The sequence below is a fragment of the Streptopelia decaocto genome, assembly GCF_964273445.1.
Source record: "Streptopelia decaocto genome assembly, chromosome: 2".
Lineage (NCBI taxonomy): Eukaryota > Metazoa > Chordata > Aves > Columbiformes > Columbidae > Streptopelia > Streptopelia decaocto.
Genome location: NC_138655.1, coordinates 163,532,513 through 163,549,364, shown reverse-complemented (window position 1 = coordinate 163,549,364; position 16,852 = coordinate 163,532,513). Strand labels below are relative to the sequence as shown.

General features: G+C 70.5%; 3 protein-coding genes across 5 annotated transcripts; 1 reads left to right on the top strand and 2 right to left on the bottom strand.

Moving 5' to 3' along the window:
* Positions 1 to 247: 247 nt before the first annotated feature.
* On the top strand, positions 248 to 5,312 carry LOC309436715 (zinc finger protein 398-like; the record flags this gene model as incomplete). 2 transcript variants are annotated; one of them, XM_082046148.1, is made up of 7 exons in its annotated part: positions 248 to 460; positions 1,938 to 2,339; positions 2,416 to 2,542; positions 2,977 to 3,090; positions 3,583 to 3,693; positions 3,788 to 3,907; positions 4,038 to 5,312. In XM_082046148.1, 7 exons carry the CDS (start codon positions 248 to 250, stop codon positions 4,769 to 4,771), a joined length of 1,821 nt encoding a protein of 606 aa, XP_081902274.1. In that variant the 3' UTR covers positions 4,772 to 5,312. The 2 variants fall into 2 exon arrangements, with proteins under 2 accessions (XP_081902274.1, XP_081902275.1); XM_082046149.1 differs by lacking the exon at positions 2,977 to 3,090 and having other exon boundaries at positions 346 to 460.
* Positions 5,313 to 5,356: 44 nt separating this feature from the next.
* On the bottom strand, positions 5,357 to 11,950 carry LOC309436716 (uncharacterized protein). 2 transcript variants are annotated; one of them, XM_082046150.1, is made up of 4 exons: positions 11,803 to 11,950; positions 9,736 to 10,370; positions 8,144 to 8,347; positions 5,357 to 7,485 (listed from the first exon to the last, which is right to left on the bottom strand). In XM_082046150.1, the coding sequence occupies exons 2-4, from the start codon at positions 10,271 to 10,273 to the stop codon at positions 6,473 to 6,475; spliced, it is 1,755 nt and encodes a 584-aa protein (XP_081902276.1). In that variant the 5' UTR covers positions 10,274 to 10,370; positions 11,803 to 11,950; the 3' UTR covers positions 5,357 to 6,472. The 2 variants fall into 2 exon arrangements, with proteins under 2 accessions (XP_081902276.1, XP_081902277.1); XM_082046151.1 differs by having other exon boundaries at positions 5,361 to 7,485; positions 9,736 to 10,134.
* Positions 11,951 to 13,879: 1,929 nt separating this feature from the next.
* On the bottom strand, positions 13,880 to 16,723 carry LOC309436714 (tigger transposable element-derived protein 3-like). The gene is given in 4 exon segments (XM_082046147.1): positions 13,880 to 16,146; positions 16,149 to 16,171; positions 16,173 to 16,389; positions 16,488 to 16,723. Coding segments are annotated over 4 exon segments (2,037 nt in total). The 5' UTR covers positions 16,522 to 16,723; the 3' UTR covers positions 13,880 to 14,383.
* Positions 16,724 to 16,852: the final 129 nt, after the last annotated feature.

Genomic DNA, 16,852 nt, shown 5'->3' with positions numbered 1-16,852 from the left:
CCAGTGCCCACACCAGTGCCAGGGCTCGGTGCTGGTGCTGACACTGGTGCCGGTGCCCGTACTGGTGCCGGCGCCGATCCCGCTCCCGGTGTTAATCCCAGTGCCGATCCCGATCCGGGTGCCGGTGCCGCTCCCGCTGCCGGTGCCGCTCGGTGCCGGGGCTGCCGGTGCCGGTAGGCGGCACTGCTCCGCGCTCCGCTCTCCGCGCCGCTCCCCCGCCCGCTGCCGCCGAGCCCGGAGGAGGCGGATGCAATTCCCCGGCTGCCCCTGGCTCCTCGGCGGGGCGGCGGGGCCCGGCCCGCAGCGCGCAGGCACCGACAGCGGCCCCGGTCCCGCTCCCGGCTCCGCTCCCGCCGCGCCGGCCCCGCTCCGCTCCGCGCTCTCCCCGCCGCCGCCCGGCCCGGCCCAGCGGGGCCCGGCCCAGCTCCGCGGGGCCATGGCCGAGTGGGCGCCCGCCCAGGTAAGCGCGGCCCGGCCGGGCCCGGGGGCAGCGGGGGCACCGGGAGCACCGGGAGCGGAGGCGGAGCCGCCCCGCCCGCCCCGCCGGCCGCCCCCGCTCCCCCCGCCCCGGCCGGGACCCTCCGCGGTGCCCCCGGGACCCCGGCAGTCCCTGCCCGCGGAGCCCAGCGACCCCCGGCGCCCCCCGGCCCCGGGCTGCCCCGCGGAGCCGCCCCGGGCTGGCCCCGTGTCCGCGGGGCGTCCCGGGCACCGCTGACCCGGGGTGTCCCCAAGTCCCTGCGATGCTCACGGGCACGTCTTCCCCGGGATGTCCCTGTGCCCCCGGCTGCCCCCAAGGACCTGACCCGGGCTGTCCCCGTGTCCACGGGATGTCCCTGGGCACCCCTTCCCTGAGATGTCCCCGTGTCCCCGGGGACCTGATCCAGGATGTCCCCAGGATTTCCCTGAGCACCCCTGACCTGGGATGTCCCCAGGTCCCTGCAACGCTTCTGGGCACCTCTGACCTGAGATGCCCCTGTGTCCCCAGGCTGCCACCAGGGACCTGACCTAGGATGTCCCCGTGTCCCCAGGATTTCCCTAGGCACCTCTGACCCAGGATGTCCCCAGGATGTCCCTGGGCACCCCTGACCCAGGATGGCCCCGGGATGTCCCTGGGCACCCCTGACCCAGGATGGCCCCGGGATGTCCCTGGGCACCCCTGACCCAGGATGTCCCCAGGATGTCCCTGGGCACCCCTGACCCGGGATGTCCCCAGGATGTCCCTGGGCACCCCTGACCAGGGATGGCCCCAGGATGTCCCTGGGCACCCCTGACCCAGGATGTCCCCATGTCCCTGGAATGTCCCTGGGCACCCCTTCTCCAGGCTGCCCCATGTCCCTGGCTGCTCCGTGCCCACCCAGCCCCATCCCGCTCCCAGGAGTTCCTGCCTGGGCAGACCCAGGGAAGACCCCACAAGGGATGGGGACATGGGGTGCTGGGGAGCAGGTCCCCTGGTGCTGGCCGGTGTCCCACGGGGGCAGTGACCGGTGCTGCCTCTGTGGCTGCCGTGGCAGCACTGCGGTCCCTCCCCAGCCCACCCAGCCCAAGGGACACATCCCACCCGGCGGCACCGGCAGAGCCGCCTCGGCTGCCCCTCATCGACCCCCAGGCCTGTCCCCTCCCGCAGCTCAGACCGGGCCCCAGCAGCCCCATCCTGCCTGGGCAGCACCGGCTGCTCCAGGGACCGAATCCTGCCCGGCCGAGCCGCTGGCACAGGGTGGCCGTGGTGGTGGCCGTGGGGCAGGTGCCCAGTGGTGCCAGGGCTGGGGGGCAGCACTGCGGGGGTTGGGGGGGGTCACACAAGGGGGTCCCCAATGGTCAGCAACAGGAGAAAACCCCCGATCGGGGGGACCAGCACCTGCTGTGGGGCCGGGTCTCCGGGCACAACCCGGGGGGGTGACGGGGGGCACCCTCCCACCCGCGCCCTCCCCACGGCCCAGGTGCAGGAGTGGAACGTGGACGCCCCCCACCTGATGCCGCTGCAGCCGCCGCTGCTGCCGGAGCGGGCGCACGTGCGGGAGGCGCAGCTGCACTCCGCCGAGGCCTCGCTCTGGACCGTGGTGGCCACGGTGCAGGCGATGGAGAGGAAGATCGACCTCCTGGCCACCCGCCTGCTCAGCCTGGAGGGCCGGTCGGGCACGGCCGAGAAGAAGCTGCTGGACTGCGAGAAGACGACCATGGAGTTTGGGAACCAGCTGGAGAGCAAGTGGGCCGTGCTGGGCACCCTCATCCAGGAGTACGGGCTGCTCCAGCGGCGCCTGGAGAACGTGGAGAACCTGCTGAAGAACAGAAACTTCTGGGTGCTGCGGCTGCCCCCCGGCCCCCGGGGCGAGGTCCCCAAGGTAACGGCTGCGGGGGGCTGCGGGGGGACCCTCCGGGGAGCAGGTGCCGCTGAGCTGCCGGGGGCTTGTCCTGCAGGTGCCGGTGACGTTTGTTGACATTGCCGTCTACTTCTCGGCGGAGGAGTGGAAGAATTTGGAGGAGTGGCAGAAAGAGCTGTACAACAACCTGGTGAAGGAGAACTACGAGTCTTTGATCTCCCTGGGTAAACAGCCTTTTTCAGCCCGGTCCCAGACAGCGGGGGCAGTGGCTGCGTCTCCCCAGTGGGTCCGGGATGGGGTGGCCCCCAATGGTGGCATTTACCATGTCCCCAAGGCCTCTGGCTTTGGAGGGAACCCTTTGTGGCTCACGCTGTGTGCGTGGGGATGGGATGCCATGCCGTGCCACGCCGTGCCGTGCTGGTGCCACCGCGTGGGGCAGCCTCTGCTGCCCAGTCCCGGGGCGCTGGAGTGGGTCCCCGTCCCCCAAAAGCAACACCCTGAGCATCTGCACCGCACGAGCCTCCTGGCACGGAGCTCCCGCCGAGTTTGGGCAGAGACGCCCGTGCCTGGCAGCCCGGCGTGTCCCTCCCGCGTCCCGGTGAGCGGGAGGGGCGGGCGGCCGCAATGCCGGTGCCAGCCCCGCTGTCTCCCCGCGCAGACGGTGCCGTGTCCAGAAACGAGGCGCAGCCCCGCGGGGAGCGCGGGGACGGACCCGGCATCCCCGAGCAGAGGGACCTGGAGCAGAGGGAGCTGCCGCCGGACGCCTGCGCGGGTGAGGCACCGCCGGGGCTGCCGTAGCGCCGGGTCCCCGGCCCTTGGCCTCCCACCTGCTGTTTCCCCCGCCCTGGGGATGTTGCTCCTTCCCCGGTGGTCCCGGCTCCATGGGGCCATTTTCAAGCCACAACCAGAATCTGTTCCCCACTGTGCGACCAGGGCCACCGCGAGTGACCCCGGAAAATCCTCCATCACTGATGTGCTGAGGGTCTTGTGCATCTGTCACTGCCAGAGCCACGTGTCCCCCACCCCACTGTGTCAGAGCCCATGGGCTGTGTCAGTCACCTGTCCCCATGGGCTGTCCCAAGGCGACCCGTCCCCATCAGCTGTGCCATGGTCACCCATCCCCATGGGCTGTCCCACGGTCACTCGTCACCGCGTCTCCCCTGGGGGTGTTTGATGCCCCATTGCTGTGGGATGGGGATGCCCCCCATGGCCAGAGCCCGGGGGTCCCCACCCTGGCACCGGCCAAGTCTCTCCTTGTGCGCAGAGCCGCTGATCTCCACCTCCGACATCCTGTCGCGGATCAAGCAGGAGGTGGCCTTCGTGGGGGAGCAGCAGTTTGCGGAGGAGCGGGGGATGCCGGCGGACCCGTGTGCGGGTGAGCTGTGCCTGGCGCGGCAGCACCCGATGCTTTTCGGGGTGCAGACGGTGGCTCCGCGTGGCTGAGTCCCCGTCCCCGTCCTTCCCCGCAGGCGCGGACGCCCTGATCACGGCGCACGACTTCTTGTCGTGGATCAAGCAGGAGGAAGAGCCGTGTGTCCGCGAGCCCTGGGAGCTGCCGGACAGGGAGATGCTGCCGGGTCCTGGCCCTGGTGAGCAACGCTGAGCCCTGCGGGGCTGGGATGGCGCTGGAGGGGGCGGAACTCCCACCCAGGCTGTGCTGGGGCTTGGGGCATCCCCAGTGTCCTGAGCAGGCACTGATGGGAGCTTTTCCTTCCCCAGCAGCCGGCGAGGGGCTGCTGGTGAAGACGGAGGAGCGGTGTCCCCACGCCGAGCCCCCCGAGGAGGTGGGTTTGCCGGGTGGCTCTGGGGAGCTGCTCTTCCCTGGCGCCGGCTTCGGGAGCCCCGAGGGACAGGCAGCGGTGACGGCGGCGGTGCCGACAGCGGCGGCTCTGCCGGCACAGCACAGACTGGGCAAAGCCCCGGAGCCGGGGGCCGAGGTGGCCGCGGGGGTCCCCAGCGCGACGCCGGGACCCGCCGAGGAGCGTCCGCACGGCTGCGCCGAGTGCGGGAAGAGCTTCAGCGGGAAGAAGAGCCTGCGGATCCACCAGCGCAGCCACGCGGCCGAGCGGCCCTACCCCTGCGCCGAGTGCGGCAAGAGCTTCAACTGCCACTCGGGGCTGGTGCGGCACCAGATGATCCACCGCGGCGAGCGGCCCTACAAGTGCGCCGAGTGCGGCAAGTGCTACAGCCGCAAGGAGCACCTGCAGAACCATCAGCGGCTGCACACGGGCGAGCGGCCCTTCGCCTGCGCCGCCTGCGGCAAGAGCTTCATCCGCAAGCAGAACCTGCTCAAGCACCAGCGCATCCACACCGGCGAGCGGCCCTACCAGTGCCCGGCCTGTGGCCGCAGCTTCCGCTACAAGGAGTCGCTCAAGGATCACCAGCGGGTCCACGGGGCCGAGGGGGGGCCCCCGCCGCTGCCCCCCCCCGGCATTCTGCCCCCCGGGGATTAGGGGGTCGCCCCCCCCGCGGACTGACACCCCCCCGGCACCGGGACGGGAACCGGCCACGCGGCTTCCAACCAAATAGAGGCGCCCGGCCGGGGCGGGGGGACTTGGGGATCCCCGGGGGGCCATGGACCCGCCATGGACGGACACGCTGCGGCCCCCGCCGCTCCCCCACAGCCAATGTGGCCGCACAGGATGGGGAGCAGCCCCCCCGCCACGTCCCCCCCGCTGCCGCCCCCCCCGCCTGCTGCTCTGCCCCCCCGGCCCCCGCTGCTGATTTTTACTGCCCCCGCCCTCCCGCTCTGTACAGTGCTTGGGGTGTAGTTTTGTATGGACCATGCGATACGGAATAAAGTCGTGCTGGGCTGCAGAGCCTTCGTGCGCCCCCAGACCCACAGGGTCCCCATGTCCCCCGGGTCCTGCCCCATCCCCACGTCCCACCGTCATTTCTACCAGCTGAACCCCCCCGCAATGTCACCAAACTGCTCCCAGGTCTCTCCTACCCTTCGTTTATGTCTCTACATAATTTACACATGGTTTTAACCACAGCCATGGAAAGCTGTGCACCTTCCCCAGGCCCCCCGAGACTGGTGCCACTGTCCCCTCCAGGGACACGGTCACCCTGGGAGGCCCCTGGGTGGCAGAGGAGCTGCCACCAAGCAGGGACATGGCCACAGGGGACGTATGTGTGGGGCTGGAGCTGCCTGGGGACCCTGTGCAACCCTTGGGGACACTGCACACTCCTTGGGGACACCGCACACCCCTTGGTGACACTGCACACTCCTTGGGGACCCTGCACACTCCCTGGGGACACTGTGCACCCCTTGGTGACACTGCACACTCCTTGGGGACCCTGCACACTCCCTGGGGACACTGTGCACCCTTTGGGGGCCCTGCATGTTCCCGGGGGATACTGTGCACACCTTGGGGACCCTGCACATGCCTTGGGGACCCTGCACACTCCTTGGGGACACTGCACAGTCCCCAAGCTGTGCCTGTTGTCCCCCACCCCAGAGCCACGCAGGCAGCTGAGGCCGAGCCCAGACAATCCAGCCCGATGCTGCAGGTCCCGTTCCCCCCCAGCTTTGATCCTGGGGTCCCCCAAATGAGTGGGGTGACGCTTGGTAACGACGCCTCATGGCAAACGGCCCCATGGGACGGCCCGGGAGGGGAAGGCTCACGGTGTGGGGGCGCAGCGGGTGCCCCTGGCCTGGGACCCCCCAGCACCGAGTCCACACACAGAAACAGCTTTCCTGTTTGTTTTTTGTTGTTTTTTTTTTTTTTTTTTAAGGATTTTTTTTGGCATTTTTTTTTTAAACAGAAGTTTATGGTTATATGCAAATTAGGTCATTAAATGATTTGCATAAAATGTTCGCACAGCAGCGACTAAGTGTTCCTAACTCCCCAAACCACCCCCCCTCCCGAAAGGTAGTAATCCTACTCGACTAGCGCTGTCACCCGTGTCCCTGTGGCTCGGGGACACGGCCGCGGGCGGCGCCTCCGGGCGCTCGCACGTCTTCACGCGCCACTTGTGTCACCGCCCGCGTCCCCCTTGTACCTTCCCGGTGCGCGTGGGGACCGGGGTGACCCGGCGGGGTGGCCGCGCGTCCCTTGCGAACCGTGACCACCGTCTCCCCGCGGGCGCAGCGGCGCCGGGAGAGCCGCGGGCACAGCATGTCCTTGGCGGGACAGCGTCCCCCCCCGTCCCTAGCTGTTGGTGAGGAAGAGCCGTCTGTGTCGGGAGGCAGAGCCGCGCGGTCGGCCCCGGCGTCGCCCCCGGCCGCGGTTCCCCATGGGGCTTCGGCTGGGCACGGTGGTCTCTGCCCAGCCGGCGGGCCCGGCCTGGGGCTCGGGGAAGTTAGGCTCGGCTTTGGGCTGCTCCAGCAGCGGGCCGGGCTCCGGCCGCGGCTCGGCCGGCGGCGCCTGGCTCTGCCGGGCGCTGGCGCGCTCCTGCCGCAGGTACCGCAGCTCGTCGCGGATGTCCGTCAGGACGCCCAGCAAGCGGAACTGCAGCTCGCGGTCGCGGGCCCGTTCCTCGCGCTGGGTGGCTCGTTCCTCTTGCCACATGGCCAGCTCCTGGTGGTACAGCTGGTCCCACTGCTCCTCCAGGTCCAGCAAGTGGTGGATGTTAGTCCTCCAGCTCTCGCGGCGCTCCTCGCGCAGGCGCGAGCAGCCCAGGCGGCGCGGGGGGCCGGGGGCGGCGGGCGCGTCGCCCGGCGGGGAGGCGGAGGAGGGCAGCGACTCCTCGGTCAGGGCACCGTGCAGCGGGGAGCGCGGCGGGGGCTCTTCCTCGGCCGGCGGCTTCTCCCAGGTGGGGCCCATCAGTACCCTGGGCAAAGCGCCCATCTCTGGGCCCCCCGCCTGCTCCTCGGGGTGCGAGGAGTCGAGCCCGCGCGCCAGCTCGGACACCCCTTCGTGGCCCCAGTCCGAGGGAGCGTCCACGGGGTTGAGAGGGTCCTCGGGCAGGGAGGTGACGGAGCCCTGGGAGCTGCAGCGGCGGATCAGCATGGCCTGGCGGGACAGTTTCATGTCTTCCTCGGCAGACGTGGGGGCCTCGGGCGCCGGCTGCGTCCCCGCGGCCCCGCCGTGGCCCCGCTCCACCTCCCGGCCCTCCCGTTCCTCCTCCTCCGACATGGAGGCGTAGGAGACGAGGGACTCGTTTCGCAGGGATGGGGAAATGGCTGACATGTCCGGAGTCCGCAGCTCCGGTCCCGACTCGGCTGCAAGAGACGAGAAACCCTTTGGTGAGCCCCGGTCACTGCCCCGGCACACGGATCCCCCGAGGGACACGAGGCCACGGTGCCCGCCTGTGCCGCCTCGCGCGCCCCAGGCCCCGTGTGACACAGGGACAGCCACAGCCACAGCCTTCCCTTGGATTTGCCGCCTCCTCCTGGCGCCCAACAACCCTCAGCCGTTACCAAACCACAACTTTTGTGGCAAACAGGATGGGTGTGTTGAACTGTCGCGAGCACTTTGTGCAAATCATTGAATGACCGAATTTGCATATAACCATAAACTTGTTTTTTAAAAAAAATCCTCAAACGAACCTCAGAAAAGCTGTTTCTGTGTGAGCACTCGGTGCTGGAGGGGTCGGGGCGAGCGGGACCTGCTGCCCCCTGTGAGCCTTCCGGTGTAACCCGCCCTGTGACATGGGGTCGTTTGCCCCGTTTGCCCCAAACGTTACAGTTTTGTAACTGCCGAGGGTCGTTTGGCGGCAGGAGAGGGAGGGAAATCCACGGGAAGGTGATGGCCTGGCCGTCCCTGCGTCCCCTGGGGACTCGCAGCCCAAGGCACAACCGCACATGCTGGAAGCGTCTCCGACCGGGGTGTCCCCCGCAGTGTCCCCAGTGCCACCCCACCAAAACCCCGCAGCCTTACCCGAGCTGCTCTGGCCTTCGCCGCGGCTGTACTCGCAGATGACGGAGGGGTCGGGGCTCTGCACCGCCAGGCGCGGCACGGCCGAGCCCTCCACGTCGGGCAGCGCCGAGGGCTGCCCGTTGGTGTCGATGTAGATGCTGGGGTGGCTGACGCCGGGCTGCAGGTGCATGAAGGATTGCTTGGTGGCGCCGGGGAAGAACAGATCTGTGGGACAGAGAATCCAGCCTCAGACGCTGTGACAAAGGCACCGGCAGCTCGCGTGGACCCCCTGGAAGGGTGGCCGGGGGGCCCCATGGGACCTTGTGGGGAAGTGACACTGCATGGGGGACACAGCAACTGCATGGGGGACACAGCCACCGCATGGGGGACACCGCTGCGTGGGGACACAGCCGCCGCGTGCGGGACACTGCTGCGTGGGGACACAGCCGCCGCGTGGGGACACCACCACGCCGAGGTGCAGATTCTCGTCCTGCAAGGCCAGCCCTGATTGCTCATCCTCATCCTCACCCCCCAGGAGCACCCCGAGCCCTCCCAGCCCCGAGGGGCCGACATCCCCGAAACGTCCTGCAGGACCCTGTTCCCGGAGCGCGGGGCCCGTCTGCTCTGCGGCAGGACGGGCGGCCGCTCCAGAGCCAGCCCGAGCCTGAACTGAGTGAAACGAGACCCGCGCCACCCACCCGTCCCCACCGAAACCTGATGGGCCAAGCTGAGAGCAAAGAGCAGAGGAAGGAGCAGGAACAACTGACCCCGGCGTCCCCTGGGGACACTGGGAAGCCGGACACATCCCCTGTGTGAGGGACGGGGGTGATTTCCCTCCTGGCTGGTAACAAAGCCCAGCTGGGGTGAACCCGCAGGCCCAGCCCCGCTGCCAAGTGACAATGACGGGTCTTTCGGCAACATCTTCCCCACGAGTGTCTCTTGGGTAACGCCTGCTTAACACAAACCCCCAAGAGCAGGACGGGCTCTGGGGGAGGCCAAGGCCCAGGTTTAACTCTGCAGGCAGCGGAGGGCTCCAAAGCAAAGCCCCAGCGACGAGGCTCGGCCCCGGGGACCCACCGGCTCCCCTGGCCACGCACGGTGTGGGACCCACCGGCTCCCCCGGCCACGCACGGTGGGTGTGGGACCCACCGGCTCCCCCGGCCACGCACGGTGTGGGACCCACCGGCTCCCCCGGCCACGCACGGTGTGGGACCCACCGGCTCCCCCGGCCACGCACGGTGTGGGACCCTGCGGAGGACGGTGTGACCGCACAGGGCAGCAGCTGCGCCCGCTCCCTCTGACCCCAAAAGCAGCGGGGGAAATACAATCCCATCCCATTTCTCACTGTTTGCCTTTAGATGGTGTCCAGCAAGACCAGGTACTGGAACGAATTAAGGAAAATGAAAAATCAAACCAAAACAGGACCCGCTTGCACAAAGTTTACGGTGTTCCTGTCGGACTCGGGTTGTATCCACGGTGTGTTTTTAACTCCAGCGCCTGCAGTTTCCAGCCCCGGTGCTTTGCTACTCAGCTGGGCCAGGACCACAGCCCGCTGCACACCGTGATCCGACACGAACCGCGTGCGAGAGCAAAGCGTCTCCATCACCACTGACCTGGGTCCAGGATGATCTCGGGCTCCGAGTCGTGGCTGGCCTGCAGGAAGGTGGAAGCCACCATCTTCTCCAGGGGCGTGAGGCGCGGCTTGTGGAGGGGCCCGCCGGCGCGGTTCATGGGCAGGTGCTTCTTGGAGGTGATCTTCTTCTTGACGTCCAGCCGCAGGTCGCGCCACTTGTGCTTGAGGTCGTCGATGGAGCGCTCGGTGTAGCCCAGGAAGTTGACGCGGCTTTGGATTTGGGTCCAGAGCTGCTTCCGCCGCACGGGGTGAGCCCGCAGGGCCTCGGACCCGTACAGGGCGCTGAAATGCCGGACCACATTCCAGACCAGCGTCTCAGTCTCGTCATTGGAGAAGTTGGCCTTCCTCTTCCGGCCAGACGCTGGCATCGCCTGCGAGGCTGCGGCAGAGGTGGAAGGGGCACAATTGAACCTCGGTCCCCACTCCTCTCTGTCGGCTCCTGGGGGGAACATGGGGCTGCGGGAGCCCGAGGGAGCCGCGGAGGGGGGAGCCGAAGCAACAGCCCCCGAGGCATCCATGGCAGGGGAGGCTTGGGCCGGGGAGGATCTAAAGAGCCGCTTCGGCACACGGCGCGGCAGGGGGGCACCTCATCCCCTCGCCCCGGCTCGAGAGCACCTGGGAGGGGAGAAAAGGAAAGGGCAGCGGCGGCGCGGGGTGACGGCGAGGGCCCCCGGCCCTCTCCAGCCACAGGCACCCGGGGATCCCGACCGGCTACCGCGGGGGGGGCGGCCGTCACGGTGCAGGCGTTGGGACCGCGGTGAGGCCACAGCATGTGCTTCGGGGCCACACGGGAAGTGACAAGGAGCACCCCGGGGCCAGGCTGAGGGCGATGGGAGCACCCCGAGACCACAGCGAGGGTCTCACGGGCACCCTGACAGCAAGGGCGAGCGCCCCAGGGCCACGGCCACGGCCTCTGGGCCACAGCGAGGGACGTGGCCGTGGGGAGCACCCCAGGGCCCGTGGTGACGGCCCTGGCCATGGTGAGCAGCTCGAGGCCGTGGCGAAGCCCTTGGCTATGATGCGGGCCTTGGAAATGGTCTTGGCCACGGTGACGCCCTTGGGGGCCCAGTGAGCATTTCAAGTTCCCAGTGAGAACTTGGGGCCACAGTGAAGCCCTTGGCCATGCTGAGCGCCTCAAGGCCATGGTGAAGACACCAGTGGAAGTCTTGGTCGTGCTGAACACCTCAAGATCCCAGTGAGCGCCCTGGACCAGTGAAGACCATGGCCATGGCAAGTGCTTCAAGGCTGCGACAAAGACCTTGGCCATGGTGAGCACCTCAAGCTCCCAGCGAGGGCCTTGTAGCCATGGCAAAGACCATGGCCAAGGCCTTGGTCATTGGTGAGCACCTCGAGCTCCCAGTGAGGGTCCCAGGGTCATGGCCAAAACCACGGCGAGTGCCTCCAGGAGACGGCCAAAGCCTCGGCCGTGTCGAACGCCGCAAGCTCTCACAATGGCTTTCAGGCCACAGCAAAGACCAAGAGCATGGCAAGTGCTTCAAGGCCACGGTGAAGACCGCGGCAAAGGTCTCGGTGATGGTGAACACCTCAAGCTCCCGGTGAGGGCCTCGGGGCCGCAGCAAAGCCCACGGCCGCGGCGCAGACCTTGGCCACGGTGGACACCTCAAGCTCCCGCTGAGCGTCTCCAGCCCCCGGCAATGCCCGTGGCCGCGGGCCCGTGGCAAAGCCCCGGTGAGGACCACGCCGTGCGCCCCGGCCAGGCTGCGTCCCGGTGCGGCCCCGGTGCAGCCCCGGCCCCACGGCAGAGCCCGCGGAGCCCCTCGGGGGCTCAGCCCCCGCCCGCCCTCCCCGCCGCACCGGCCTCTCCCCCCGCAGCGGCCACCGGCTGCACCCCGGGGCACGGACGGGCCCTTCGGCAGCAGCTTTTGTTCGCGCTTCCGCCGGCTCCCGGGGACAAAGGGGCCGCGGCCGGTGCGTGTCCCCGGGCGGGGGGCGGGCGGGAGGCCGGGGGGCACGCACCGGTCCGGGCACAGGCCGCTCCCCCCCGCGCCCCCCCCAGCGCCCCCCGGGGCGGGGCGGCGGCGCCTACCTGTGCCGGGCCGGGCGTGCGAAGGGGGGAAGGGGGGGAGCGGGGGGGCGGCGGCGGCGGGGCCGGGCCCGGAGGGGGGCTCAGCTCCGGCGGCGGCGGCGGGTAATGGCTCCCGCCTCGGCGGAACTCGCCTTCATTTCCTCCGCCTCCGAGCGGCGCGGCGCGGACCGGGCCCTGCGCGCGCCCGCCCGTGCGCGCCCCCTGGCGGCCCCGCCGCGGGAACCGCGGGGAGTTCCGCGGGGTGCGGGGGGTGGGGGGAGGAAGGCGGGAACGGACCCCCCCGCACCCACCCCCGCACCGCGGCCGCTGCGCGCGCCGGGGACACGCGTGCGGCCCCGCGGCTGCGCGTGCCGGTGGGGAGCGCCCGGTCAAGCCGGTCCTGCACCCCCCGGTGCTCATACACCCCCGCGTTTGGGGGTCCCGGTAGGGATACCGGTGCACCCCGGTCTTCCAGCCCCCGAGTGCTGCATCCATCCCGCAGTTGTGCGTGCGGGTGGGGAGCGCCCGGTCAACCCGGTCCTGCACCCCCCGGTGCTCCCGCACCCCTGCGGTTGTGCGTCTCGGTGGGGATCTCCGGTGCACCCGGTCCTGTCCTCCCGCCCTCCGTCCCGGCTGCTGCTGCACCCCCGTGGTTGTGTGTCCCGGTGGAGATCCCCGCTGAACCCCGGTCCTGCACCCCCCGGTGCTGCTACACCCCCGCGGTTGTGCATCCCGGTGGGGATCCCGCGGTTGTGCATCCCGGTCCTGCCCCCCCCCGAGCGCTGCATCCACCCCGCGGTTGTGCGTGCCGGTGGGGAGCTCCCAGGCAAGCTGGTCCTGCACCCCTCGGTGCTCCTGTATCCCCGCGTCTGTGCATCCCGGTGGGGATCCCCAGTGCACCCTGGTCCTGCACCCCCGCGGTTGTTCGTCCTGATGAGGATCCCCCGGCGCACCCCGGTCCTGTCCCCCCAGTGCTGCTGCACCCCCGCAATTGTGCGTCCCTGCACCCCCCCAAGTGAGTGTGCATCCACATGGACAGCCCCCCGTGCACCCCTTCAGGTGCTGCCTGCACCCCCATGATGGTGCATCCTGTTGAGCACTTCCCTGAGCACCCCTGGGTGCCCCCTGCACCCCCTTCCTTTGCACCCCAATGTCCTTTGCACCCTGATGTCCTTTGCACCCCGACGCCCTCACCCGTGGCACAACCACCCCTGCACCCAGAGGGGAGCCCTGTGTGCCCCATCCCTGGCCAAACTGGCGGATGCACCGTGAACAGCACCCCCCAGAGCACCCTGTCCTCTGTTCCCCATGGGTGTCCCGGCACATTGTGTCCCCTGCACCCACACAGCTAACTCCTGGTGCACCTTGTACGCCATGCCCCATGCACCCTGATAGGCACCTGGGGGCACCCCATCCCCAAATGTGCCTACAGGCACCCTGATGGGGCCCCCACCCCAGACACCCCAATGGGCACCTCCCGCCTGTCCTTACCAGGTGTGTCCCAACAGCCACCATCTGCCCAAAACCCCAGTGTGCCCCTGGGCACCTCCGCTCGCCCTTCCCTTGGGTCCTGGCCAAGGTCCCCCCCGGGGGGTTGTGAGGGCACCCCTGGGTGCCACAGGGCGGTGGGGACACGCCTGTCCCCATCAGGGTACAGCCCAGCTGTCCCTGGTTTTCCATCCACATGCAGGTTGTCCCCGTGTCTGTGCCACCTTGGGGATGCTGGTGCGGCGGGGGGCAGCAGTGGCCACCATGTGTCAGGGACAGGGTGCCCAGGGTGCCTCTTGGGGCACAGTCCCACATCATGGGGGGGCTGTGCAGGGGACCCCAGGGTGCACATGGGTCGTCAGCCAGGTCCCCACTGCCCACAGGTGCTGGCCGTGGCCCTGGTACCCACGTGGGGACAGCGCACGGCGGGGTGCGTGGGGGCCCAGGAGTGACGCGGTGTCACCAGGCCAAGGGGTCCGTGTCCCCGAGGAGGGGAACGGGAGGTTTGGAGTGGCCCCCGCCAGCCCCAGGGGCTCCCTCTGGCTCATGGCGGAGTTTGAAGAGACGTTAAAATACGACAACCACCACTTGTGCTGCGTTTTGCTGAATTCTGCCTTTTTAATGCCTGGTGCAAACCTCTGGGCACCTCGTGGTGACAACAGCCAGTGTCACCCGGTACCCCGAGCCCTTGTGGGAAGGAGCCGCTGCCCCCAGCATGGGGACACGGCAGCACCACCCCATGTCCCCCCACCCCAGCACACACAACTACCCCACTCAGGGCAATCCCTCCAGGGCAGCTCCACAACAGCCGCCGCCTACAGCCGCCCCGGGAGGAGGTTTTGGCAGTGGGTTCATCCCCCGGCGCTGCCTCCGCCAGCCCCGGCACTGCCCCAAGGGGTGGCAGCCAGAGCGTGGTGGCTCCGCAGCCCCCACACACGGTGCTCCCCGCTGGGCACCCGCTTTGCCCCCGAGCCGCGCGGACCCACAGCAAACCCCACGGCACAACTCACACGGCACAGCTGCAGGGGACAGTGCCGGTGTCCAGTGCCAGCCCCAATGCGCACCGATCCCAGCGCGGGCACCGGCGGGCGCAGGCGCGTGCTGGCTGCTCCGCTCACTGCTGGGGAGGGGTGTCCCCGCTGGGGGCTCGCCCGGCGCTGGCCGACACCATGTGCACCACGTCCTCCAGCTCGTAGAAGGCCTGGAAGAGCTCCGGCGAGGTGGCCCGGCACTCCAGGTACCGCCGCAGCGTGGCCAGGCTCCCCCAGACCTCCCGCTCCGAGGGGCAGGGCTGCACCGCTGCCGGTTCTCCCATGTCCTCTGCCATCCCCTCGTCCCCGTCCGCCTGCTCCTCGTCGCGCTCCAGCTCCTCGTCCATCAGCGCGCGGTGGTCCGGCTGCTCGTGGCCGAACGCCAGGGCCTCGGTGTCGGGGCTGATGCCGGCGGCACGGAAGCAGCTGGTGATGAGCCCCGCATGCACGTCGCCCCAGGCTTGCGCCAGCATGTGCAGGACATCCAGGAGGGTCGGCTGCCCCGTGCTGCACTCCACCGGTGGCCACCGCAGCAGCCGGCGCCGGTAGTGGCCCTTGAGGTCGCTGGTGATGCCACGGTCCAGGGGCTGGGCCAGTGTGGCAGCCGGCGGCACGAACACCATCCTGATGTTGGAGAGCTGGAGGTACGGGTGCGCCTCGTGCTTGGCGAGGAGGAGGAGGATGCTCTTCCCCCGCCGCCGCATCCCCTCGTTGAGCTCCTGCAGCCACTCGGTGAGCAGGGACGCCGTCACGGCGGCCAGGCTGCCGGCGCGGTAGCTCCAGGGCATCTGCCCCAGGTTGACCGCACGCAGGCAGCGGGGCCGGGGGGTCTCCCCCACCACCCGCAGTGGCACCTTCTCTGAGCCGTCGGCGTTGGCGCAGAGCAGCAGCGTCAGCCGGTCGCCGGTGCTCTCCCCGGTGGGGTAGACAACCGTGGTCTCGCCACAGGCGTAGATCTCTGAGGGCGCGTAGCTGCGGAGGAGCCCGGGCAGCACCGCGCTGGCCCAGTGCTCAGCCGTGGGCTGCGCCGCGTCCTCCTCCCCTGCCGGCGGCTTCTTGCAGGCGAGGCTGTGGCAAGCCCCGAAGCGCGGCAGCCACGCGCTGCTGGGCTCCGGCTCGTGCCGGCCCGGTGCCCTGGCGAGCGGTTTGGCGGTGAGCGGGAGGAGGGGGCCCGTGCCGGGCAGGTCGGCGGCGCGGGCGCCCTCCACCCAGCGCAGCAGAGCAGCCTCGAGGGCCGCGTCCTTCCCTTCCCGCCGGCGCTTGCGCTCGGGGTCACCGTGGCGGTGCCACTCGCTCAGGATCCGCTCCCTGTTCTTGATGATGCGGCAGATCTGGGGCTGCGACACCCCGAAGCGCTTGGCCAGCTCGTTCTGCGACACCTTGGGCCCCTCCAGCATCTCCAGCACCCGCACCTTCTCCGTCAGCGACAGCTCCTTCCGCTCCTTCCGCGGCGCCGCTGCCGGGCCCCCCTCCGCCAGCCCCGGGGCCCGGCCGTGGCTGCCCGTGGCCCCCGGCTCGCCGAAGCCTCTCCCGCAGCGGCCGCAGGCGTAGCCGCGCTCGCCACCGCGCTCCCGCCGGTGCCGCACCAGGTCTGGCTTCTGCGCGCAGCCTCGGCCGCACTCGGCGCACTCCCCGGGGCGGCAGGGGCGGCTCTCCAGGGCGGGGGGCGGCGGGGCGAACTCCCCGTTGGCGGGCCCGGGCTCGGCGCTGCCGCAGAACGCGCAGCCGCGCTCCCGCAGCGGGCCGGGGAGGTCGCCGGGGCCGGTGAGCGCGGCCGGGGGGCAGCCGGGCGGCGGGGACACCCCCTCCTCCCTCTTCACCTCCTTCCCCAGCCAGGGCCCTGTGGGACGGGAGCGCGTCGGGGGTCACCCCGCACCGGGACCCGCCCGCCGGGTCGGCGGGACCGAGCCCGCCCCGCCCCCCGCCCCACTCCCGCGCGGTTCCCCGGTGTCCCGCTCACCCTGGGAGGGGCCGGCGGGCGCCGCGCGCGGCCCGGGGCTCCGGTGCTCCCCGTAGGGCGCCCCCGCCGCCGCCGCCGCCTCCCCGCGCTCCACCTCGGCCAGGATGTCGGGTTTGGTGACGGCGAGACCTGCACGGGGACAACGGGAGGGGCGGCGGGTGATGCCGCCGGTGATCCCCCGTGGGGATGGGGACACCGACGGTCCCGCGTTGATCCCGGAGCCTCACCCAGGGCGACGGGGTGGTCCCGGTCCTCCTTCATGGCACCGGCCCGGTCCTCGGGGAGGCGCGGCGGCTGCTCCCAGCGCTGGCCGCGGCGAGGCCTCACCTGCGGGAGGGGCGGTGAAGGATGCGACGCACCGGGACGATGGCGACAGGCCGGCGGCGAGCCCGCCGAGCCCCGCGCTGCCGCTGCCGGTGCCGGTGCCGGTGCCGCTGCCGTACCTGGGCCAGGCCCCGCCCCCTCCCGTCCGCTCGCGCCCGGAGCGGCCCCGGCCCCGCCCCCGCCCCGCGCGCTCCCGCTGCCGCTGGCGGGAGCGCGCGCGCGGGCACGCCCCACCCCGCTCTACCCAGCTATTGGCCCGCCACCAGCG

Coding starts and splice junctions, on each gene's coding strand:
- LOC309436716 (XM_082046150.1), bottom strand. CDS start 10,273: ATGGATGCCTCGGGGGCTGTTGCTTCGGCTCCCCCCTCCGCGGCTCCC. Junction 8,348..9,735: donor CGAGATCATCCTGGACCCAG/GTCAGTGGTGAT, acceptor TCTGTCCCACAG/ATCTGTTCTTCCCCGGCGCC. Junction 7,486..8,143: donor CGAAGGCCAGAGCAGCTCGG/GTAAGGCTGCGG, acceptor CGTCTCTTGCAG/CCGAGTCGGGACCGGAGCTG.